This window comes from Mobula birostris, chromosome 29 (assembly GCF_030028105.1).
Source record: "Mobula birostris isolate sMobBir1 chromosome 29, sMobBir1.hap1, whole genome shotgun sequence".
Lineage (NCBI taxonomy): Eukaryota > Metazoa > Chordata > Chondrichthyes > Myliobatiformes > Myliobatidae > Mobula > Mobula birostris.
The window spans coordinates 37,468,328-37,495,080 of record NC_092398.1 but is presented as its reverse complement, the minus strand read 5'-3'; the positions used below and the strand labels follow the sequence as shown (position 1 = coordinate 37,495,080).

Here is a 26,753-nt window from a genome sequence, read left to right as displayed (position 1 = left end):
TCTTCTCCATCAACTTACCAACCACTGAAATAAGACTTACTGGTCTGTAATTTCCTGGGCTATCTCTACTCCCTTTCTTGAAGAAGGGAACAACATCTACAACCCTCCAATCCTCCGGAACCTCTCCCGTCCCCATTGTCGATGCAAAGATCATCGCCAGAGGCTCAGCAATCTCCTCCCTCATCTCCCACAGTAGCCTGGGGTACATCTCGTCCAGTCCCGGTGACTTATCCAATTTGATACTTTCCAAAAGTTCTACCACATCCTCTTCCTTATTATCTATATGCTCAAGCTTTTCAGTCTGCTGTAAGTCATCCCTACAATCGCCAAGATCCTTTTCCGTAGTGAATACTGAAGCAAAGTACTCATTAAGTACCTCTGCCGTCTCCTCCAGTTCCGTACACACTTTTCCACTATCACATTTGATTGGTCCTATTCTCTCACATCTATCCTCTTGCTGTTCACATACTTGTAGAATATCTTGGGGTTTTCCTTAATCCTGTCCACCAAGGCCTTCTCATGGCCCCTTCTGGTTCTCCTCATTTCATTCTTAAGCTGCTTCCTGCGAGCTTTATAATTTTCTAAGGTTATAAGATTATAAGGCTAGCAGGAAGGTTTTCTTCTTGACTAGATTTACAGCAGCGTTTGTACACCACGGTTCCTGTGCCCTACCATCCTTTCCCCGTCTCATTGGAACGTACCTCTGCAGAACTCCACACAAATATCCCCTGAACATTTGCCACATTACTGCCGTACATTTCCCTGAGAACATCCGTTTCCAATTTATGATTCCAAGTTCCTGCCTGATAAACTCATATTTCCCCTTACTCCAATTAAACACTTTCCTAACTTGTCTGTTCCTATCTCTCTCCAATGCTATGGTAAAGGAGATAGAATTGTGATCACTATCTCCAAAATGCTCTCCCACTGAGAGACCTGACACCTGGCCAGGTTCATTTCCCAATACCAGATCAAGTACAGCCTCTTCTCTTGTAGGCTTATGTTGTGTTAGGAAACCATCTTGAACACACCTAACAAACTCCACCCCATCTAAACCCTTCACTCAAGGGAGATGTCAATCAATATTTGGGAAATTAATATCTCCCACCACAACAACCCTGTTCTTATTACACCTTTCCAGAATCTGTCTCCCTATCTGCTTCTCGATGTCCCTGTTACTATTGGGTGGTCTGTAAAAAAACACCCAGTAGAGACATTTAAGAAAATTTACGTTTAATGTTTTTTTTTTAAATATTTAAAAAAATTTTTTTTTTTTGTTTTTTTGATCTTGGCCAAAAGACCGAGAAGTGATCAAACATTTTTAAATTTAAATTTACATTTAAGTTAACATTTAAGAAAAACTTGGACAGGTACATGGATGAGAGGTATACGGAAGGATATAGTCCAGGTGCAGGTCAGTGGGACTAGGCAGAAAAATGGTTCGGCATGGCCAAGAAGGGCCAAAAGGCCTGTTTCTGTGCTGTCATGTTCTAGAGTTATTGACCCCTTCCTGTTCCTAAATTCCACCCACAGAGACTCCATAGACAATCCCTCAATGACTTCCTCCTTTTCTGCAGCAGTGACACTATCTCTGATCAGCAGTGCCATGCCCCCACCTCTTTTGCTTCCCTCCCTGTCCTTTCTGAAACATCTAAAGCCTGGCACTCTAACTAACCATTCCTGCCCCCGAGCCATCCAAGTCTCTGTAATGGCCACAACATCACAGCTTCAAGTACTGATCCACGCTCTAAGCTCGTTCGCTTTGTTCATAATACTCCTTGCATTAAAATAGACACATCTCAAACCATCAGTCTAAGTGCATCCCTTCTCTATCACCTGCCTATCCTCCTTCTCGCACTGTCTCCAAGCTTTCTCTATTTGTGAGCCAACCACCTCTTCCTCTGTCTCATCAGTTTGGTTCCCAACCCCCAGCAATTCTAGTTTAAACTCTCCCCAATAGCCTTGGCAAACCTCCCTGCCAGGATATTGGTCCCCCTCAGATTCAAGTGCAACCCGTCCCTCTTGTACAGGTCATACCTGCCCCAAAAGAGGTCCCAATGATCCAGAAATCTGAATCCCTGCCCCCTGCTCCAATCCCTGAGCCACGCATTTATCCTCCACCTCATTCTATTCCTATACTCACTGTCACGTGGCACAGGCAGTAATCCCGAGATGACTACCTTTGTGGTCCTGCTTCTCAACTTCCTTCCTAACTCCCTGTAGTCTGCTTTCAGGACCTTCTCCCTTTTCCTACCTATGTTGCTGTTCTCCTTTCCACTTCAGGATATCGTGGACATAATCAAAGACATCCTAGACCCTGGCACCTGGGAGGCAAACTACCGCCTGCGTTTCTATCCTGCATCCACAGAATCACCTGTCTGACCCCCTAACTAAAGAGTTCCCTATCACTACTTCCATCCTCTTCCTTTCCCGACCCTTCTGAGCCACAGGGCCGGACTCTGCCAGAGGCGCAGGCACTGTTGCTTCCCCCAGGTAGGCCGTCTCCCCCAACAGTACTCAAAGAGGAGTACTTATTGTCAAGGGGGACGGCCACTGGGGTATCTGCCTGTTGCCCTTCCCTCTCCTGACAGTTACCCACTTATCTGTCTCCCCAGGAGCCAGTGTGACTACTTTCCTATAGCTCCTCACTCTGCCTGACTGGTCATCGATCTGCATCTCCCGTTCCCTAACACGGTCCCTAAGGAGCTGCAGTTCGACGCACCTGGTGCAGATGTGGCCATCTGGGAGGCTGGGATTCTCCTGGACTTCCGACATCTGACACCGAGCACAGAAAACCGGCCTCACACACATACTTCCTGTCTGTATTCTACTCGGGCAACCCACCTCACCTCAACCCATTAACACCTAAGCCCCGTTGAGCCAAAGCCTCCCTACTCTCTGTCTCCCTCTACTCTGTCGCCCGCTCTATAAACCTGTCTCCTTTTAAATTCTTCTCGCTGTTCTCACTGGCTGACTTCCACGCGCTTGCGCAGTCATGTCCCGATCAAACTGCTGAAGAAATAACCGTCTTTTTCTAAACTCTTCTCACTTTCTTGAAACTTGTGCTCCATTCTCCCACTTTCTCTCCTGGTAACCTTTAATTGATGGAGAATCCAAAGTAAATGTGTGTATGTCTCCATAATTCATCTTTCTGTGGGCATTCACGGTAAATACGAGAAGCACAATAGTTTCTATGAAAGGCCACACCCAGCAGGACAGACAAACAACAAATCTGCAAAAACACAAAAATGAAAGGAAATCATAATAATAAGTAAGTAAACAATAAATATTGAGAACACAAGTTGTAGAGTGCTGAAAGGTCTTCTGTATCCAAAAATCATCCTTTACTCCTGGTGCACAAATTTGGCATATCATAAGCAAGAGAAAATCTGCAGATGCTGGAGGAACTCAGCGGGCCAGGCAACATCAGATTTTGTTTGGCACATCATCCAAGGTTGTATCCCAATTTCATTTTAATTTCAAGTACAGAATGAGGCCATTCAGCCCATTGAGTCTGCTTCGCCATTCCATCATGGCTGATCAATTATCCCTCCAAACCCCATTCTCCTGTCTTCTCCCCATAATCTTTGACACCCTGACTAATCAAGAACCTGTCAACCTCCACTTTAAATATACCCAATGACTTGGCCTCCACAGCCGCCTGCTGCAATCAGTTCCACAGATTCAGCAGCCTCAGGCTGAAGAAGTTCCTCATCTCTATTCTAAAGGGTCGTCCTGCTATTCTGATGCTGTGTCCTCTGGTCCTAGACTCTCCCACCATCCTCTCCACATCCACTCTATCTAGGCCTTTCAATATTCGATAAGTTTCAATGAGAACTCTTTATTGAAGTAGGTACAGAGGAGATGTCAGGGGTAAGTTTTTTACGCAGAGAGTGGTGAGTTCATGGAAGGGGCTGCCGGCAACGGTGGTGGAGGTGGAAATGATAGGGTATTTTAAGAGACTCCTGGATAGATACATGGAGATTAGAAAAATAGAGGGCTATGGGTAACCCTAGGTAGTTCTAAGGTAAGGACATATTCAGCACAGCTTTGTGGGCCGAAGGGCCTGTATTGTGCTGTAGGTTTTCTATGTTTCCTCTAGACTCCAGCGAGTCCAGGACTTAGAGCCGTCAAACACTACTCATATGTTAACCCTTTCACTCCCAAGATAATTCTCGTGAACTTCCTGTAAACCCTCTCCAATGTCAGCACATCCTTTAAGGGGCCCAAAACTGCTCACAATACTCCGACTGCGGCTTGACCAATGCCTTATAACTGCAGAGAGCTGTGCGAACTGTGAACACAGCTCAGCACATCGCGGAAACCAACCTCCCCTCCATGGACTCTGTATGCACACCCCACCTTAGTAAAGCAGCCAGCATAATCAAATACCCACCCACACCGGACATTTTCTCTTCCCCCCCCCCCCCCCCATCGGGCAGAAGATACAAAAGCCTGAGAGCACGTCCCACCAGGCTCGAGGACAGCTTCTACCCCGCTGTTATCAGACTATTGAACGGTCCCCCAGTACGAGGACAGCTTCTACCCCGCTGTTATCAGACTATTGAACGCTCCCCCAGTACGAGGACAGCTTCTACCCCGCTGTTATCAGACTATTGAACGGTCCCCCAGTACGAGGACAGCTTCTACCCCGCTGTTATCAGGCTATTGAACGGTCCTCCAGTACGATAAGATGGACTCTTGACCTCACAATCTACCTCGTCGTGACCCTTGCAGTTTATTGTCTGCCTGCACTGCCCTTTCTCTGTAACTGTAACACTTCATTAGAAACCACAGAAACCATAGAAAAACTACAGCACAGAAACAGGCCTTTTGGCCCTTCTTGGCTGTGCCGAACCATTTTCTGCCTAGTCCCACTGACCTGCACACGGACCGTATCCCTCCATACACCTCCCATCCCTGTATCTGTCCAATTTATTTTTAAATGTTAAAAAAGAACCCGCATTTACCACCTCATTTGGCAGCTCATTCCATACTCCCACCACTCTCTGTGTGAAGAAGCCCCCCCTAATGTTCCCTTTAAACTTTTCCCCCCTCACCCTTAACCCATGTCCTCTGGTTTTTTTCTCCCCTTGCCTCAGTGGAAAAAGCCTGCTTGCATTCACTCTATCTATACCCATCATAATTTTATATACCTCTATCAAATCTCCCTTCATTCTTCTACGCTCCAGGGAATAAAGTCCTAACCTATTCAACCTTTCTCTGTAACTCAGTTTCTCAAGTCCCGGCAACATCCTTGTAAACCTTCTCTGCACTCTTTCAACCTTATTTATATCCTTCCTGTAATTTGGTGACCAAAACTGAACACAATACTCCAGATTTGGCCTCACCAATGCCTTATACAACCTCATCATAACATTCCAGCTCTTATACTCAATACTTTGATTAATAAAGGCCAATGTACTAGAAGCTCTCTTTACGACCCTATCTACCTGTGACGACGCTTTTAGGGAATTTTATATCTGTATTCCTAGATCCCTCTGTTCTACTGCACTCCTCAGTGCCTTACCATTAACCCTGTATGTTCTACCTTGGTTTGTCCTTCCAACGTGCAATACTTCACACTTGTCTGTGTTAAACTCCATCTGCCATTTTTCAGCCCATTTTTCCAGCTGGTCCAAGTCCCTCTGCAGGCTCTGAAAACCTTCCTCACTGTCTACTACACCTCCAATCTTTGCATCATCAGCAAACTTGCTGATCCAATTTACCACATTATCAACCAGATCATTGATATAGATGACAAATAACAATGGACCCAGCACTGATCCCTGTGGCACACCACTAGTCACAGGCCTCCACTCGGAGAAGCCATTCTCTACTACCACTCTTTGGCTTCTTCCATTGAGCCAATGTCTAATCCAATTTACCACCTCTCCATGTATACCTAGCGACTGAATTTTCCTAACTAACCTCCCATGCCGGACCATGTCAAAGGCCTTACTGAAGTCCATGTAGACAATATCCACTGCCTTCCCTTCATCCACCTTCCTGGTAACCTCCTCGAAAAACTCCAATAGATTGGTCAAACATGACCTACCACGCACAAAGCCATGTTGACTCTCCCTAATAAGTCCCTGTCTATCCAAATGCTTGTAGATTCTGTCTCTTAGTACTCCCTCCAATAACTTACCTACTACCGACGTTAAACTCACCGGCCTATAATTTCCTTTTACTTTAGTTTTCGATCCTTTTTTAAACAACGGAGCAACGTGAGCCACTCTCTGCACTCCGTTATTGTTTTCCCTTCTTCTATCTCGATGCACTGATCTGATCTGAATGAACTGTACACAACACAAGATTTTCACTGTCTCTCAGTATATGTGATAATAGTAAACGGATTCACCAACAATAGATCTGGTCTTCAGCAATTCACCATCCCACTGTATACAGTGTGGAACAGGTCACTGTCACCCTCCCCCACTGTATACAGTGTGGAACAGGTCACTGTCGCCCTCCCGCTGTATACAGTGTGGAACAGGTCACTGTCACCCTCCCACTGTATACAGTGTGGAACAGGTCACTGTCCCCCCCCCACTGTATACAGTGTGGAACAGGTCACTGTCGCCCTCCCGCTGTATAAGGTGTGGAACAGACCACTGTCACCCTCCCACTGTATACAGTGTGGAACACACCCTCCCACTGTATACAGTGTGGAACAGACCACTGTCACCCTCCCACTGTATACAGTGTGGAACAGGTCACTGTCTCTCCCCCCCCCCCCCACTGTATACAGTGTGGAACAGGTCACTGTCGCCCTCCCACTGTATACAGTGTGGAACAGACCACTGTCACCCTCCCACTGTATACAGTGTGGAACAGACCCTCCCACTGTATACAGTGTGGAACAGGCCCTCCTACTGTATACAGTGTGGAACAGACCACTGTCACCCTCCCACTGTATACAGTGTGGAACAGACCACTGTCACCCTCCCACTGTATACAGTGTGGAACAGGTCACTGTCACCCTCCCGCTGTATACAGTGTGGAACAGACCACTGTCACCGTCCCACTGTATACAGTGTGGAACAGACCCTCCCACTGTATACAGTGTGGAACAGACCACTGTCACCCTCCCACTGTATACAGTGTGGAACAGGTCACTGTCACCCTCCCACTGTATACAGTGTGGAACAGGTCACTGTCACCCTCCCACTGTATACAGTGTGGAACAGGTCACTGTCACCCTCCCGCTGTATACAGTGTGGAACAGACCACTGTCACCGTCCCACTGTATACAGTGTGGAACAGACCCTCCCACTGTATACAGTGTGGAACAGACCACTGTCACCCTCCCACTGTATACAGTGTGGAACAGACCCTCCCACTGTATACAGTGTGGAACAGACCACTGTCACCCTCCCACTGTATACAGTGTGGAACAGACCCTCCCACTGTATACAGTGTGGAACAGACCACTGTCACCCTCCCACTGTATACAGTGTGGAACAGGCCCTCCCACTGTATACAGTGTGGAACAGACCCTCCCACTGTATACAGTGTGGAACGGGTCACTGTCACCCTCCCACTGTATACAGTGTGGAACAGGCCCTCCCACTGTATACAGTGTGGAACAGACCCTCCCACTGTATACAGTGTGGAACGGGTCACTGTCACCCTCCCACTGTATACAGTGTGGAACAGGTCACTGTCACCCTCCCACTGTATACAGTGTTGAACAGGTCACTGTCACCCTCCCGCTGTATACAGTGTGGAACAGACCACTGTCACCCTCCCACTGTATACAGTGTGGAACAGACCCTCCCACTGTATACAGTGTGGAACAGACCACTGTCACCCTCCCACTGTATACAGTGTGGAACAGACCCTCCCGCTGTATACAGTGTGGAACAGGCCCTCCCACTGTATACAGTGTGGAACAGGCCACTGTCACCCTCCCACTTTATACAGTGTGGAACAGGTCACTGTCACCCTCCCACTGTATACAGTGTGGAACAGACCCTCCCACTGTATACAGTGTGGAACAGACCCTCCCACTGTATACAGTGTGGAACAGGCCACTGTCACCATCCCACTGTATACAGTGTGGAACAGACCCTCCCACTGTATACAGTGTGGAACAGGTCACTGTCACCCTCCCACTGTATACAGTGTTGAACAGGTCACTGTCACCCTCCCGCTGTATACAGTGTGGAACAGACCACTGTCACCCTCCCACTGTATACAGTGTGGAACAGACCCTCCCACTTTATACAGTGTGGAACAGACCCTCCCACTGTATACAGTGTGGAACAGACCACTGTCACCCTCCCACTGTATACAGTGTGGAACAGGCCCTCCCACTGTATACAGTGTGGAACAGGCCCTCCCACTGTATACAGTGTGGAACAGGCCACTGTCACCATCCCACTGTATACAGTGTGGAACAGACCACTGTCACCCTCCCACTGTATACAGTGTGGAACAGACCACTGTCACCCTCCCACTGTATACAGTGTGGAACAGGCCCTCCCACTGTATACAGTGTGGAACAGGCCCTCCCACTGTATACAGTGTGGAACAGGCCCTCCCACTGTATACAGTGTGGAACAGGCCCTCCCACTGTATACAGTGTGGAACAGACCACTGTCACCCTCCCACTGTATACAGTGTGGAACAGACCACTGTCACCCTCCCACTGTATACAGTGTGGAACAGGCCCTCCTACTGTATACAGTGTGGAACAGGTCACTGTCACCCTCCCACTGTATACAGTGTGGAACAGACCACTGTCACCCTCCCACTGTATACAGTGTGGAACAGACCCTCCCACTGTATACAGTGTGGAACAGACCACTGTCACCCTTCCACTGTATACAGTGTGGAACAGACCCTCCCACTGTATACAGTGTGGAACAGACCCTCCCACTGTATACAGTGTGGAACAGACCCCTGTCACCCTTCGATACACACCACGCAGTAATCTCCCGATGCAACCTTAGCCTAATCACAGGACAATTTACAATCACCAATTGGACTACCAACTGATACATCTTTGGACTGTGGGAGGAAACCGGAGCACCCAGAGGAAACCCACACAGTCTCGAGGAAAACATAAAAACTCCTTACAGACATCAGCAGGATCAAAGTATGTGTGGTCTGCACCCTGATTCATCTTCCCCCTCAGACAGACAGACAAAGCAAAGAAAACCACGTAAATGCACATGAAGAAAAGCAACAATTCCCCCCCCCCACCCACCGCACAAAATAAAGCACATTGGGCAAAGAAAAACATGGTGAATATAAAACACAAAATTGAAAGAGTCTACCCATCTTCAGTTTGTTACCTGCAGGCTGCCCAAGTCAAAATGTATTATTGTCAAACTAATCAATAAAACACCAGCTCCGCCAAACCTCCATCTCAGTTTCTGCTGCTCCAGAGAAAGCAACCCCAGTTTGTCCAGCCTCTTCTTGTAGCTCATGCCCTCTAATCCAGGCAGCACCCTGATGAACCTCCCGCACCCTGTCCACACACCCCCCTCACCCTTCCCGTAACGGGGAGACCAGAACTTCACACAGTACTCCAAGTGTGGTCTGACCAGTGTTTTATACGGCTGCAACGTGACTTGCCGACTCACGTACTCAACACCCTGACCGATGCATCTTCACTGCCCTCTCGACTAGTGCGGCCACAGAGCTGGGGACTTGGATCCGAGACCCCTCTGTACCTCAGCACTGTGAAGGGTCCTGCATCAACTGTCCTTATAAAACATTTTTCCATTTCAGCACACGCCTCCTCGGATGACCGGCAAGAGGCCCCAGACGGTGATGGGTCCCAGAATTCTCAATGGCAGGAATCCCCAGGAGGAGGGGAGCAGCCCGGACATGGTGAACGGGACACAGAACACTCGACCACTGTCTGGCTGGGGACCCAGAGTGGATGGTAAGTCCCGTCGACTCCAGCCATCTGTACGACCAACAGACCCAATATTATTACCCCCGCATGACCAACAGACCCGACCTCTTTACACCCGTACGACCAACAGACCCGACATCTTTACACCCATACGACAAACAGACCCGACATCTTTACACCCGTACGACCTACAGACCCGACATCTTTACCCCCGTACGACCAACAGACCCAATATCTTTACCCCCGTATGACCAACAGACCCGACATCTTTACACCCATACGACCAACAGACACGACCTCTTTACACATGTATGACCAACAGACCCAACATCCTTACACCCGTACGGCCAACAGACCCGACCTCGTTACACCCGTACAACCAACAGACCCGAATTCTTTACACCCGTACAACCAACAGACCCGACATCCTTACACCCGTATGACCTACAGACCCGACATCCTTACACCCGTACGACCAACAGACCCGAATTCTTTACACCCGTACGACCTACAGACCCGACATCTTTACCCCCGTACGATCAACAGACCCGACCTCTTTATAGCCACCCACAACGTCCACACACCCAATTGGACCCCACTCATTCCTATTGTCTCCCACCGGGACCCCACCCCTTCCCATTCATTCCCACCGTCCACATTCCCAATGGGATCCCATCACTTCCCATTCACTGCCACTGACCACATTCCTGATGGTGTCTTTGAACTGCAGCCACCTCAGTCTCCTGGCTCCGTTTACTTTTCAGGGTGTTTGTCCACTCCGCGGACCTTCCCGAGAGATGTCTGTACTCCATACAACTAAATGACGCTGTCCACAGCATCGTGTGAGTTGGGGACTGAGAACGGGGAGCAGAGGTGGTCTGGGGGGAGAGTATGAGGGAGGAGAGTGTGCACGGGGGAGAGAGGAGGACTGAGCACGAAGGAGATGGGGAAAAGTGGGCAAGAGAGAAATTGTCGGTGTACGTGTTGGAAATGGGTAAAATTGACCGTTTCATCTCCTTCCCCCTTCCCCCAAAACTCTCAGCTATGTCCGTGGCTTTGTCATCGTCACTCTGGCCAACGGGACCATATCCATCTTCAAGAGGAGTGTAGGTAGGCCTGTTGGAGTCAAAACAACCCCTCTTCCCCTCCCTCCACCAACGCTGCCCTTTTCTAACCCTTCCTCCCCGTTTCCCCACCTTTCTCCCCTCAACTCCCCCCTCACTCCCCTCTCCCCACCACCCTCTCCCCCCACTATCCTCTCCCCACCCCTCTTTCCCCCCTCTATCCCCCACCAACCCCTCCCCACCTCCCCCTCTCTCCCTGCCCCATCTCTCTCTCTCCCCTGCCCGTCTCTCTCTCCCCGTCTCCCCTCCCTGTCTTTCTCTCTCTCTCTTCCCCCCTCCCCATCTCCCACCCTCCTCCCTCCCTCTTACCTCTTCACTTTCTCTAGCCCGTCACCTCGCTGTCTCTCTCAGACACCTCTCATGCTCTCCCCCCCCCCCACTCCCACACTTTCTCTCTCTCTCTCTCTCAGAAGGACTCTGGGACACAACTGCCCCTCACTCTCTGGACTTGGGGTCTCCTCGATACCCAGTGCTGTGTGCTGTTGCCGTTTTCGGACGGGTCTGGTGTGGCTACAGGAACCAAGTCTATGTGATCAACCCACGGATCAGCAAGATCGAGGTGAGAATTCCTCGTCCCAGTAGTGTGATGGGACAGTGGGAGGGAGCTTCACTCTGTGCCTGACCCTTTTGTTTTTCTTTTCATAGAACATAACTTTATTACAAGTTCAGTAGCAGACAATATGTTAAGAACAAAAAGATTGCAAGCGATATAATTGTTCCTCTGGAATGTTAATGCATGCGTGGAGCCGAAACAGATGGGGAAATCTTAAATGCATTTTTATTTATTCAGTATTTACTCAGGAGACAGCACAGAGTTTTTAGCAGTGAGGCAAAGCGATATCAACTTCGTGACATGACTGTTCAGATTACAGAGGAGGAGGTGTTTGCTACCTGGGTGGATAAATCCCCAGGGCCTGAGAAGATGTTTGCTCAGGGTCTGGAGGAGGCAAGTACAGAGATTGATTGAGCCCGAGCAGAGATCCTTAGCCACAGGTGAAATTCCAAAGAACTGGAGGACAGCCAATGTTGTTCCGCTGTTTAAGAAAGGCTCTAAACATAAACCAGGAAATTGTAGGCCGGTGAGTCTGACAGCAGTTGTGGGAAAGTTATTGGAAGGTTCCTAAGTGACTGGATATGAGTATTTGGATAGACATGGACTGATTAAGGATTGTCAGCATGGCTTTGTGCATGTCTAACCAATCTTAGAGAGTTTTTCGTGGGACTTACCAGGAAAGTGGATGAAGGCAAGGCAGTGGATGTTGTTTACATAGACTTTAGCAAGATACTAGACAACCAGATGACCCGCTGGGAGAAAGGTAGTGTAGTCTGATGTGACCAGAATGAACATTACATTTTCCTGAATGCTATTGCTTTGCTTTGGAAATTAAAAAGAAAAACTCAGTTTTTTAAAGAAGATAGACGCGTAGCAAGACAAATATAGCTTCTCCTCGCTTAACAAAGGACATTTTTGATGACAACGTTTTTGGTTGATCTGCCACCCTTCAAGAATACTCTAATGTTTTTATTTATTTTTCCCTGGCTTAAAGCCACATACAGCTGACCATGCTGGAATACCGGTTTCTCCAGATAAATGAACATATTCTGCATGGTTTGACCTTGCACCTTATGTATAGTCACAGCAAAGCATGAGTGTATCGGGAACTGGCTCCGCTGAAGAGGGACATCTTCCCCTTCTGATAAACTGAGAGTAATTCTTGGGATCATGACAATGTCATTTTTGAATGCACCAATGTTTATCTTTGCTACGATGAGATTGTCGTGCAGTTCTTCCACCATCATTCGTGTTCCACTGCAAAGCCTTGGTGGATCCCAGTTCCTCATTGAAATGATGGGATGCAGTGATCTTGCTTCAGGTTTGGTGCTGTTCGGCATAATGACAGCGACTTCGTTGACAATGTGTGCATTAAATCTTCTCTCATGTTCAAACGCCGAAATCCGGTCAGGATCAGTGACAGCGGACGCCTCTGGCATGCCTCGAATTTGTTCTTTTGCAAGTCGAAGGGTTTCGTTGTCATAGGTTTTCCGATAATTCAACAATCTCACGTTGAATTCCTTCATTCTGTAGTATCCCCATTCTCAATTCTACGCTGTCTTGAGGATCCATGAAGTAAATTTGAAGGAATTGGGCTTGCTGTTTGGGGTCTGGCATTAAATGTCTGATGTAATGATGGATTTGGCCTTGAATAATCACAGAAGGATTCCATCCATTCCTCCTTGGAAGAACTTCTTTGGCACCAAAGGATGTCATTTGGGAGAGGCAATTGTATTGTCTGATGTTCTTCCTGAACTCGTTTGCAATAGGTTCATCATTGCTGTACAAATTGAGGAGTTCATTAGGTAGAGGCTGCAAATCGCCTATCCTGACCTTTCCCTTCGCACAGCAGAAATGTGCGGTTTCTCCAGTGGATAGGAAGGCACGACAGTGAGGGCGTACTCTGTTCATCGAACCAACATCAGCAGAAATGTGACGCGTAGGGGTCGTGCAGTTTGCCTTGCTCTTTCTCTGTCGAGGTATTGTCGTTGAAACCGGGCATTGTTGTCTTCAGCAACTCTCGCAATAATTAGTCTTTGCCGCATATTCTCAAGTCGATCTTTCCTTTTCTCCCCTGTCTCTTCCTCTCTCCTCCTCCTGTGCCTGTTTTTGTCATTCTGGAGACGCGCAGCCCTTTTATCCTTCGTCTCTTCATCTCTTCTACCATTTGTTCTTTCTGTCTGATCCTGGAGTTGTGCGGTCCTGGCCTGATCGGATTCTTGTTCTCTCCTCCGTCTGTGCCTGTTGTCATTTTGGAGACGTATATGTCTCTCCTCCTCTGTCTGTTCTTCTCTCATCTTTTTTCTCCTGACTCTTTGATCCAGGAGTCGTGCAGTCCTGGCCTCATCCGATTCTTGTTCTCTCCCTCTCCTTGCCACTTTCCGACGACGTTTGGCGTCATCTCTTGACCATAATGTCCCCCTTCTCTTTCCACACGGCATAATTAAGCTATCCATATATTTTTACCCTAATGCCTGATAGAAGATAGGAAGCAGTAACACCAAAGCCTCCAAGATGCTCTTGTTTCTTGATGATGTGGTTGGTGCTCTCCTAAATGGATGTGATAGCCCTGCCCTTTTGCTGCGGTTGGTGTGGCTGCTGTGAGCATCATGAGGCGCTGCTGTGGCTGGCCGTGCGCATGCGTCGTGGTGTGGCATCGCGGTCTCCATGGAAGGTGGAAGCGGCTCTGTGAGCATTGTGACGCGTTACTGTGGCTGGCCGTGCGCATGCGTCAGGCTGTGGCGTCGCGGTCTCCATGGAAGGCGGAATCGGCTCGGGTTGTGGAAAGCGGGGCCTGTTGATTGACAAGTGAGCAATTTTATACAAATATATAACCCTGAACTTTGCATGGATTCTGAAAGTTAGCACATTTTAAGTTGATTTAGTCAAAAAAGTGCCCCTGTAATGCACCATTTGGGCTAATTGGAGGTCATAAACAGACAAACAGAGCATGAGAATTTTAGTAGTATATAGATAAATTTGACAAGGTCCCACATGAGAGGCTGGTCAAGAAGATTCAGTCACTCGGCATTCAGGATGAGGTAGTAAACTGGATTAGACATTGGCTTTGTGGAGGAAGCCACAGAGTGGTAGGAGAGGGTTGTCTCTCTGACTGGAGGCCTGTGACCAGTGGTATGCCACAGGTTTTTGTCATCTGTAACAATGATCTGGATGATACTGTTGTTAACTGGATCAGAAAATCTATGGATACACCAATTTGTGGGGGTGTATTAGACAGGGAGGAAGGCTATCGTGGCTTGCAGAGGGATCTGCATCAGCTGGAAAAATGGGCTGAGAAATATCAGATGGAATTCAATGCAGACAAGTGCGAGGTGTTGCACTTCAGTAGGACCAGCCAGGGCAGGACTTACACAGTGAACAGTAGAACAAAGGGATGTGGGAATACAGGTATATAATTCGTTGAATGAGGCGTCACAGGTAGCTAGGGTTGTAAAGAAAGCTTTTGGCACATTGGCCTTCATTAATGTACTGAGTACAGGAGATGGGATGTTATGTTGAAGTTGTATAAGATGTTGGTGAGGCCTAATTTGGATTACTGTGTACAGTTTAGGTCACCTACATACAGGAAAGTGTAAACAAGGTTGAAAGATTTCAGAAAAATTTACAAGAAAGTGGCCGGGTCTAGAGTAAGGGTGTGGTCTCGGTGCAGGTCGATGGGAGGAGGCAGTTTAAATGGACTAGATGTTGCTGTGCTGTACCTCCCTCTGACGCTACGACCCCGGGAGTGTGTGATGGGACAGTGCGGAGAGAGCCTCACTCTGTATCCCACTCTCTCTTGTAGCGATGGTTTGAGGTAACACCGGAGGAGACTGAGATCCGGCACCTGTCCAGGTCGGGAGACGGGGTGTGGGTCTCCATGAGGAACAATTCCCATCTCCGGCTTCTCCACAGCCTCTCCGGGAACATTCTGCAAGAGATAGAGCTGGAACCTCTGATCCGCCAAATGTTCGGTGAGGGAGATGGTGGATGGTAATTGGGGACAGTACGGGGAGGGGGTTCGGGGAAGATAATTGGGGACAGTACAGGGGAGGGGGTTTGGGGAGGATAATTGGAGAATGTGTGGGGAGGTGGTTGAGGGGGGATAATTGGGGACAGTACAGGGAGGGGGTTCGGGGAGGATAATTGGGGACAGTACGGGGGAGGGGGTTTGGGGAGGATAATTGGAGAATGTGTGGGGAGGGGGTTTAGGGAGGATAATTGGGGACGGTACGGGGGAGGGAGTTTGGGGAGGATAATTGGAGAATGTGTGGGGAGGTGGTTGAGGGGGGATAATTGGGGACAGTACGGGGGAGGGAGTTCGGGGAGGATAATTGGGGAATGTGTGGGGAGGTGGTTGAGGGAGGATAATTGGGGACGGTACGGGGAGGGGGTTCAGGGAGGATAATGGGGACGGTACGGGGAGGGGGTTCAGGGAGGATAATTGGGGATGGTACGGGGAGGGGGTTTGGGGAGCATAATTGGGGACGGTACGGGGGAGGGGGTTCGGGGAGGATAATTGGGGACGGTACAGGGAGGGGGTTCGGGGAGGATATTTGGAGAATGTGTGGGGAGGTGGTTGAGGGGGGATAATTGGGGACGGTACGGGGAGGGGGTTCAGGGAGGATAATGGGGACGGTACGGGGAGGGGGTTCAGGGAGGATAATTGGGGACGGTACGGGGGAGGGGGTTCAGGGAGGATAATTGGGGACGGTACGGGGAGGGGGTTCGGGAGGATATTTGGAGAATGTGTGGGGAGGGGTTTCGGGGAGGATAATTGGGGACAGTACGGGGAGGGGGTTCAGGGAGGATAATGGGGACGGTACGGGGAGGGGGTTCAGGGAGGATAATTGGGGACGGTACGGGGGAGGGGGTTCAGGGAGGATAATTGGGGACGGTACGGGGAGGGGGTTCGGGAGGATATTTGGAGAATGTGTGGGGAGGGGTTTCGGGGAGGATAATTGGGGACAGTACGGGGAGGGGGTTCGGGGAGGATATTTGGAGAATGTGTGGGGAGGGGTTTCGGGGAGGATAATTGGGGACAGTACGGGGGAGGGGGTTCGGGGAGGATATTTGGAGAATGTGTGGGGAGGTGGTTGAGGGGGGATAATTGGGGAATGTGTGGGGAGGGGGTTCGGGGAGGATAATTGGGGAATGTGTGGGGAGGTGGTTGAGGGAGGATAATTGGGGACGGTACGGGGAGGGGGTTCAGGGAGGATAATGGGGACGGTACGGGGAGGGGGTTCAGGGAGGATAATGGGGACGGTACGGGGAGGGGGTTCGGGGAGGATATTTGGAGAATGTGTGGGGAGGGGTTTCGGGAGGATAATTGGGGACAGTACGGGGAGGGGGTTCGGGGAGGATATTTGGAGAATGTGTGGGGAGGGGTTTCGGGGAGGATAATTGGGGACAGTACAGGGGAGGGGGTTCGGGGAGGATATTTGGAGAATGTGTGGGGAGGTGGTTGAGGGGGGATAATTGGGGAATGTGTGGGGAGGGGGTTCGGGGAGGATAATTGGGGAATGTGTGGGGAGGTGGTTGAGGGAGGATAATTGGGGACGGTACGGGGAGGGGGTTCAGGGAGGATAATGGGGACGGTACGGGGAGGGGGTTCAGGGAGGATAATTGGGGATAGAGGGCACAATGGGTCTGGGGGGAATACTTGGAGACCTGACAGTGAGGCAATAATTGTAGCACAATAGGTTTTGGGGAAAGATAATGAGGTGGGAGGAGAACTAATTTCGGACAAAAATGGGGAATGGCATGGATGGGCCATGTTGGGGTTGACAATCAGGATGGGAAATGGGTGGGGGAAGTAATTGTGGATGGGATAGCTCGGGGGGGTTGGGTGGGGGCCATAGAAACCCCACTGACTCTCTTACCCCTTCCTCCCACTCTCCTACCACTCCAACTTCCTCCCTGCACCTCTCCCCATGTCTACCCTCCACCCACCCTCACCCACGTAATTGTTCACCCTCAAACCTCCCCGCAACCCCTCACCCTCCCTGCACCCCCTCACCCTCCACAACTCCACTCCCCAGGGCCAGCACCACTGCGTCCCGGCGACCACCTCATCACCACCCTCCTCGCCCACCGAAACCGACTCTGGATTGGCACAGCGGGAGGGGCTCTCCTCTCCCTTCCCCTCTCAGATGGTAGGTAGAGAGTGGATTAGGCAGATTGTGATACTTTATACTTTATTGTCACCAAACAATTGATACTAGAACGTACAATCATCACAGCGATATTTGATTCTGCGCTTCCCGCTCCCTGGATTACAAATCGATAGTAAATATTAAAAATTTAAATTACAAATCATAAATAGAAAATAGAAAAATGGGAAGTAAGGTAGTGCAAAAAAAACTGAGAGGCAGGTCCGGATATTTGGAGGGTACGGCCCAGATCCGGGTCAGGATCCGTTCAGCAGTCTTATCACAGATGGAAAGAAACTGTTCCCAAATCTGACCGTACGAGTCTTCAAGCTCCTGAGCCTTCTCCCGGAGGGAAGAGGGACGAAAAGTGTGTTGGCTGGGTGGGTCGTGTCCTTGATTATCCTGGCAGCACTGCTCCGACAGCGTGCGGTGTAAAGTGAGTCCACGGACGGAAGATTGGTTTGTGTGATGTGCTGCGCCGTGTTCACGATCTTCTGCAGCTTCTTTCAGTCTTGGACAGGACAACTTCCATACCAGGTTGTGATGCACCCTGGAAGAATGCTTTCTACAGTGTACCTGATGGAGGAGAGATGGGTCAGTGAGGGACAGTGGACAGATTCATGTCAGTGACATGGGGCTCTTGGGAGAGGAGTCACTGAGGGATGGTGTTGGCCAACTGGATTAATGTCAGTGGGGATACAGTCAGTGGCATAGGACACTGGGGGGGATGGGTCCCTAAGGTACGATGTTGGGAAGCTGGATTAACATCAGTGGGGATACAGTCGGTGACACCGGATGCTGGGGAGAGGGGTCACTGAGGGATGATTTTGGGAAGCTGGATTAACGTCAGTGGGGAATACTGTCAGTGGCATGGGATGCTGGGGAGATGGGTCACTGAGGGACGGTGTGAGAGAGCTGGATTCTGCTCAGCGGGGATACTGTCTGACACAGGATGCTGGGGAGAGGGTCACTGAGGGATGATTTTGGGAAGCTGGATTAACGTCAGTGGGGAATACTGTCAGTGGCATGGGATGCTGGGGAGATGGGTCACTGAGGGACGGTGTGAGAGAGCTGGATTCTGCTCAGCGGGGATACTGTCTGACACAGGATGCTGGGGGAGAGGGGTCACTGAGGGACAGTGTGAGGGAGCTGCATTAACGTTAGTGGGAACACTGTCAGTGACGGCAATGTGGGAGAGGGGTCACTGAGGGATGGTGTGAGGGAGCTGGATTCTGCTCAGTGGGGATACAGTCAGTGACACAGGACACTGGGGGTGGGGGGGTCACTGAGGGATGGTATGAGGGAGCTGGATTAACGTCAGTGGGAATACTGTCAGTGACACGGGATGCTGGGGGAGAGGGGTCACTGAGGGACAGTGCAGGACAGCTTGGATTCACATCAGTGGGTATAGAGTCAGTGACACTGAGAGGGGTCAAGGGTCACTGAATAATATTTCTTGGTGTTCCAATTTTTTTGCAGAGCGGGAGACAAAACCAATCACTCCTGTCTCCAATGGAATAGCTTCCGGACCAGAGGTTCCCCTTAACGGCAAAGGATCCCATCAGCAGCCCACCTTCTGTCAGTCCTCCCAAGCACAGATCTGTTTCCACGGACATAAGGGTGCCATTCAGTTCCTCGTCGCCATCTCAGGTAGGACTGTTGATGTGGCGGATGCTGTGTACATGGACTAACCCCACTTGGGAAAGTGTGGGGTGTTCCCTCACACTCCTGACCTGCAGACAGTGGGAAGGTGATGTGGCGGATGCTGTGTACATGGACTAACCCCACTTAGGAAAGTGTGGGGTGTTCCCTCACACTCCTGACCTGCAGACAGTGGGAAGGTGATGTGGCGGATGCTGTGTACATGGACTAACCCCACTTGGGAAAGTGTAGGGTGTTCCCTCACACTCCTGACCTGCAGACAGTGGGAAGGTGATGTGGCGGATGCTGTGTAAATGAACTAACCCCACTTCCTTTCCCCATTCTCTCCACTCCCCTCTTCTTCTGCACCTTCCCATCACCCCTTTCACCCTCTCCTTTTCCATTCTGCCCCTTCCCCACACCCCCCACTTTTTTCTCCCGTCTCTGTTACAGGCAGCCTGAAGCCCGTCGATGGTCCCAGCGATGTTGTCACCCAGACGCAGAGTGGGGAGGGGTCAACCTCACTGATCCTCAGTGGTGGGGAGGGATACATCAACTTCCGAATCGGTGAGGGAGCCTGTTCGGTCCCTGTACTGCATAGGCATCTATACTAACTGCATTGTCAAACTAACTAGTCCCTTCAACCTACATAATGTCCATCTCCCTCCCTTCCTGCAGATCCATGTGTCTGGCCGACAACACCTGTATTGTATCTGCCTCCACCACCACCTCAGTACTGTGTAAAAAAACGTGCCCCTCACATCTCCCTTCAACTTCCCCCCTTTCACCTTAAATGCCTGCCCTCTAGTATTAGACATTTTCACCCTGGGGAAACAGATACTGTCTGTCTACTCTGTCTGTGCCTTCCATAATCTTGTAAACCTGTATCAGATCTCCTGTTAACCTCCGTCACTCCAGAGAATACATGGCAAGTCACATCGCAGCTGTACAAAACTCTGGGCAGATCACACTCAGAGGATTGTCTGCAGTTCTGGTCTCCTCGTTCCAGGAAAGGTGGGGGGCTTTGGAGAGGGTACAGAAGAGGTTCACCAGGGTGCTGCCTGGATTAGAGGGCAGGAGCTACATGGAGAGGCTGGACAAACTTGGGTTGTTTTCTCTGGAGTGACAGAGGCTGAGGGGAGACCTGACAGAAGTTTCTAAGATAACAAGAGGCACAGATAAGAGTAAACAGACAGTATCTGTTCCCCCAGGGTAGAAATGTCGAATACCAGAGGGCATGTGTTTAAGGTGAGAGGGGAGAACGTTCAAGAGAGATGTGCAGGACATTTTTTTTTTAAACACAGTGGTGGTGGTGGAGGCAGATACGATAAGGTGTTTAAGAAATATAAATCTGCAAGGGACAAGGGAGATGGACGTATCATACGGGGATCGGAGGGAGGTGTACAGGGATCGGAGGGCAGTGGACATCGCGTACGGGGATCGGAGGGAGGCGGACGTATCATACGGGGATTGGAGGGAGGTGTACAGGGATCAGAGGACAGTGAACATCGCGTACGGGGATTGGAGGGCGGTGGACGTCGCGTACGGGGATCGGAGGGAGGTTGACACTGTGTAAACAGAAGGAATTAGTTTAGTTGGGGACAACCTTGTGGGCAGAAGAGTCTCTTCTCTGCGTTTATCACGGGTGAGGTTTAGGGGACAGAGTTAACAAAACAGAGAGGTGTGGGTCAGGCTGTCCACAGAGGGTTTTGCGTGGATATACGATATACGAGGGCAGGGATCGCCTCATCTCCTCCCTCTCTTCCTCCTTCCCTAAGAACTGACCACTGTGCCCTTTTTTACCCTTTCAGGAGACGATACCAGCGCCTCGGAGACCGGCAGCGGGCTCCTGAAATCAGACCGCAGTCACCTCATCGTCTCAGGGATCGGCACGTGAGGACAGGAGTTGCCCTCTGATATCTGTCCTCTCTCCCCCCCCCCCCCCGCAAACCATGGACACAGCTGGATACTGGCCTCACGTTCTGCTCACTACAGAAAGGGTTGATGTGTTTCCTCCACCCCTCCCCCATGGGATGCATTAAGTGGGTCTTCCCCCTCTCTCGGGAAGGGGTTAATATGTGCCAGCCATCTCTCTGGGTGAAGGGCTTACTGTGTAACAGGTATCACTCCCTGTCCAGTACAGGGGTTAATGTGTACGGGTATCACTCCCTCCAAGGAGGGGTTAATTTTTTCTTTCCTTTTCTCTCTTTGTCTGTCTCTCTGTTGCCTTAAGTACTACACCTCTGTAAGTAAGGGTTAACGTGTGAGGGTATCAGCCCCTCTCTCTCTCTCTCTCTCTCTCTCTCTCGCGGTGGGGTCAACATGTGCAGGGCTGTGGCAATTTTTAATCAAATATTATTCTCCCCCCCAAGTTGGCGTAGTTACTGGAACTCATGGGAGGAGCACACAGAAGAGGCATTACCACTTCCCGAGGTTATTTGGAGACACTCCCTCAGAATCTTCATTTAGAGATGGCCTCAAACCTCATCTCCCTCCCAACTAACTGGCCCGGAATTGCCTGTTTAGAGGCAGTCCCTTAACTAGACATTGTAAACAGAGGGGACAGGGAAGTAAAATTTGGAAATATTCCACAACTTTGACCAACATTGTCACCTCTGATTTTGAGTTATTCCCTAAACCTATAATGGTATTTATTGATTTATTCGCGCTCCCTCATGGAAGGTTTCTGGCACTTTACAGATGGTCCTATAGCATCGAGTAGGTATTGACTGCCCAGCACTCTGATCTCCACTTCATCCACCACAGCACCTCTGCCAGTATTTTTGGAGACACTCCCTTACATTGAATCAGTATGTACCTACGTCCCTTACCTTTGCAGATTGCCCCATGAAGGGTAAAATCTTGATTGGTCACTTGATTTGTCTTGATATGATTTACAGACACTGTCTAATAATTGCACTTTAGAAATTCTCACCAACAGCAGTAAAAATAGGGATCGCCGGACTTATTTGGGAATGTGCCGTACTCTAAACCTGCACATTCTGCTGTCTTAAAGGGATCTCCCCATTGTGAATGCCCTTCCCTAGGGAGGCAGCGGGAGGATTTTTAAAAAAAACAATCTCACCCATGCAACAAACTCAGCTTGCAAGTTAGCACGTGTCCCTTCACTCAAATGGCATTTAGAGATGGTTCCTATCCAGTATTGATTTAATATCACACTGCTGGGGGTGGAAGGAGAAGGTATTCACCTCTCGCTCCCCTTCACTAGAGATCTTCCCAGGACAGAATTCCTCCCCCCCCTCCCAGTGGGATGCATTCCAAAGTGAAATCGCCATCTCCATCCCATTTGTCCAGGTGCTCGGCTGTTGAGACAGTTGTTTCCCAGACAGTACACTGTACAGTCTATTTTTCTAATCAAAATAAAAATGTTAAGTATTTTTCAAGGTACTCGGGATTTCTGATTTTTGACTCCATCACAAATTCTCAGGTTCAGACAGAGCGTGAACCTCCCTCCAGACCGTCCCGTCACGCACTCCCAGGGTCAAACAGAGTGAAGTTTCCTCCACACTCTCACACTATCAGTCACAGAGTGAAGCTCCCTCCCCACCATCCTGTCACACTCTCCCAAGGTCAGACACAGAGCAAAGCTCCCTCCACACCGTCCCGTCACACATTCCCAGATAGACACAGTGAAGCTCCCTCTTCACCGTCCCATCACACACTCCCGGGGTCAGACACAGAGTGAAGCTCCCTCCCCACCATCCTATCACACACTCCCGGGGTCAGACACAGACTGAAGTTCCCTCCACACTGTCCCATCACACACTCTCAGGGTCAGACACAGACTGAAGTTCCCTCCCCACCATCCTGTCACACTCTCCCAAGGTCAGACACAGAGCAAGGCTCCCTCCACACCGTCCCGTCACACATTCCCAGATAGACACAGTGAAGCTCCCTCTTCACCGTCCCATCACACACTCCCGGGGTCAGACACAGAGTGAAGCTCCCTCCCCACCATCCTGTCACACACTCCCGGGGTCAGACACAGACTGAAGTTCCCTCCACACTGTCCCATCACACACTCCCGGGGTCAGACACAGAGTGAAGCTCCCTCCACACCATCCCATCACACACTCCCAGGGTCAAACAGGGTGAAGTTCCCTCCACACCATCCCATCACACACTCCCAGAGTCAGACACAGAGTGAAGCTCCCTCCACACCGTCCCATCACACACTCCTGGGGTCAGACACAGAGTGAAGCTCCCTCCACACCATCCCATCACACACTCCCAGGGTCAGACACAGAGTGAATCTCCCTCCACACTCTCACACTATCAGACACAGAGTGAAGCTCCCTCCTCTCCATTCCGTCACACACTCTCAGGGTCAGACACAGAGTGAAGCTCCCTCCCCACCATCCTGTCACACTCTCCCAAGGTCAGACACAGAGCAAAGCTCCCTCCACACCGTCCCGTCACGCATTCCTGGATAGACAGAGTGAAGCTCCCTCTTCTCCGTCCCATCACACACTCTCAGGGTCAGACACAGAGCAAAGCTCCCTCCGCACCTTCCCATCATACGCTCCCAGGGTCAGACAGAGTGAAGCTCCCTCCTCACCATCCCGTCACACACTGTCAGGGTCAGACACAGAGTGATTCTCCCTCCACACCATCCCGTCGCACACTACTGCTCAACTCACTGGGTTCCTCTGGAAGATTGTTCCTTGTTCTAGATTTCGATATGCAGGTAGATTGGGAAAATCAGGTTGGTGCTGGATCCCTAGATGGGGGAGTGTTGTTGATGGCTTTTCAGTTTGTGGTTGAACCCACGAATGGATCAGCTATTCTGGATTGAGTGTTATAGAAACATAGAAAACCTACAGCACAATACAGGCCCTTCGGCCCACAAAGCTGTGCCGAACATGTCCCTACCTTAGAACTACCTCGGCTTACCCATAGCCCAGGAGTCTCTTAAAAGACCCTATTGTATCTGCCTCCACCAGCACCACCGGCAGCCCACTCCACGCACTCACCACTCTCTGTGTAAAAAACTTACCCCTGACATCTCCTCTGTACCTACTTCCAAGCACCTTAAAACCTCTCGTGCTAGCCATTTCAGCCCTGGGAAAAAGCCCCTGACTATCCACACGATCAATGCCTCTCATTATCCTGTACACAATGAATCAGAATTAATTAGAGAGCTTAAGGTAAAGGAAACCCTAGGGTCCAGTGATCATGGTAGAATTCACCTTCAATTTGACAAGGAGGAGCTGAAGTCAGGTATATCACTATTACAGTGGAGTACAGGGAATTAAAGAGGCACAAGAGGGGAGCTGGCCAAAGTTGAATGGAAGGGCAGAGCAGCAATGGCCAGAGTTTCTGGGAGCAATTTGGAAGGTGCAGGATAGATACACCCCAAAGTAGTAGTATTCTAAAGATGGATGTTGCGATTGTGGCTGTGGAAAGGCAAGGCCAATATAAAATGAAAAGAGAGGGCATATAATGAAGCAAAGATTAGTGAAAAATTAGAGGCTGGGGAAACTTCTAAAAACCAACAGAAGGCAACTAAAAAGCCATACAGGTGGGAAAGATTAAATATGAAAGTAAGCTAGTTAATAATATTAAAGAGGATACAAAGAGTAAAAGAGAAGCAAGAATGGATATCAGACCACTGGAAACAATGCTGGAGAGATAGTAATGGAGAACAAGGAAATAGTGGACAAACTGGGTATTTTGCATTAGTCTTCACTGTGAAAGATGCTAGCCATATGGTGGGAATTCCAGGTGTCAGGGGTTATGAAGTTACCATAACTAGACAGAAACTGAAAGGTCTGAAGATAGACTGTCACCTGGACTAGATGGCTGAAGAGATAATGGGGACATTAGTATTGTTCTGTCAAGAATCACTAGATTCTGGAATGGTTCCAGCAGACTGGAAAATTGTAAATGTCACTCCACTCTTCAAGAAGGGAGAGTGACAGGAAATTATAGGCCAGTTAGAGGAAGATGTTAGAGTTGATTGTTAAGGGTACTTGGAGGCACATGATAAAATAGACCATAGTCAGCATGGTTTCCTTGACGGAAAATCTTGCCTGACAAATCTGTTGGAATTCTTCAAAGAAATAAAAAGGATAGAAAAAGGAGAATGAGTTGAGGTTGTGTAGTAGGATTTTTAGAAGGACAAGACACCACATGAGGCTTCTTAACAAGCTACAACCCCATGGTATTACAGGAAAGCTTTCAATGTGGATAAAGCAGTGGCTGATTGGCAGGAAACAAACAAAGGGAATAAAGGGAGATTGGCTGCCAGTGACTCATGGTGTACCACAAGGGTCTGTGTTGGGACTGATTCTTTTTACATTATGAGTCAATGATTTGGACGATGGAATTAACGGCTTTGTGGCCAAGTTTGCAGACAATACAAAGATAGGTGGAGGGGCAGATAGTGTGGAGGAAGCAAGGAGACTGCAGAAGGATTTAGATTAGGAGAATAGACAAAGAATGGCAGATGGAATACAGTGTCAGGAAGTGTATGGTCTTGCACTTTAGTAGAAGAAATAAAAGGGTAGACTATTTTCGAAACAGAAAATTCAAACATATGAGGTGCAAAGGGATTTGGTAGTCCTTGAACAGGTTGAGTCGGTGGTGAGGAAGGCAAATGCAATGTTAGCAATCATTTCATGAGCAACACACACAAAATGCTGGAGGACAAGATAATAGACAATAGGTGTAGGAGTAGGCCATTCAGCCCTTCAAGCCAGCACCGCCATTCACTGTGATCATGGCTGATCATCCACAATCAGTACCCTTTTCCTGCCTTCTCCCCATATCCCTTGACACCACTATCTTTAAGAGCTCTGTCTAACTCTTTCCTGAAAGAATCCAGAGAATTGGCCTCCACTGCAGAGCATTCCACAGAACAACCCTCTGTGTGAAAAAGTTTTTCCTCAACTCCATTCTAAATGGTCTCCCCCTTATTCTTAAACTGTGGCCTCTGGTTCTGGACTCCTCCAACATCGGGAACATGTTTCCTGCCTCTAGCATGTCCAATCCCTTAATAATCTTATATGTTTCAATCAGATCCCCTCTCATCCTTCTAAAAGTGCTCCAATCTTTCAACATATGGGTCCTGCCATCCCAGGAATTAACCTCATGAACCTACGCTGCACTCCCTCAATAGCTAGAATGTCCTTCCCCAAATTTGAAGACCAAAACTGTACACAATACTCCAGATGTGGTCTCACCGGGGCCCTGTACAACTGCAGAAGGATCTCTTTGCTCCTATACTCAACTCCCCCTGTTATGAAGGCCAATATGCCATTAGCTTTCTTCACTGCCTGCTGTACCTGCATGCTTACTTTGTGACTGATGAACAAGGACACCTGGATCTCGTTGTACTTCCCCTTTTCCTAACTTGACACCATTCAGATAGTAATCTGCCTTCCTGTTCT

General features: G+C 49.4%; 1 protein-coding gene across 1 annotated transcript in view; it reads left to right on the top strand.

Moving 5' to 3' along the window:
• Positions 1–22,749, top strand: part of LOC140190190 (C-Jun-amino-terminal kinase-interacting protein 4-like) — a 54,493-nt gene extending 31,744 nt beyond the window's left edge. Inside the window, exons 13-21 of the mRNA XM_072246705.1 lie at positions 9,745–9,901; positions 10,639–10,716; positions 10,917–10,984; positions 11,409–11,557; positions 15,354–15,522; positions 17,590–17,703; positions 19,180–19,350; positions 19,795–19,908; positions 21,153–22,749. Coding sequence (XP_072102806.1) covers positions 9,745–9,901; positions 10,639–10,716; positions 10,917–10,984; positions 11,409–11,557; positions 15,354–15,522; positions 17,590–17,703; positions 19,180–19,350; positions 19,795–19,908; positions 21,153–21,238 — 1,106 coding nt within the window. The 3' untranslated portion in view covers positions 21,239–22,749. The remainder of the gene's footprint in view (positions 1–9,744; positions 9,902–10,638; positions 10,717–10,916; positions 10,985–11,408; positions 11,558–15,353; positions 15,523–17,589; positions 17,704–19,179; positions 19,351–19,794; positions 19,909–21,152) is intronic.
• Positions 22,750–26,753: the final 4,004 nt, after the last annotated feature.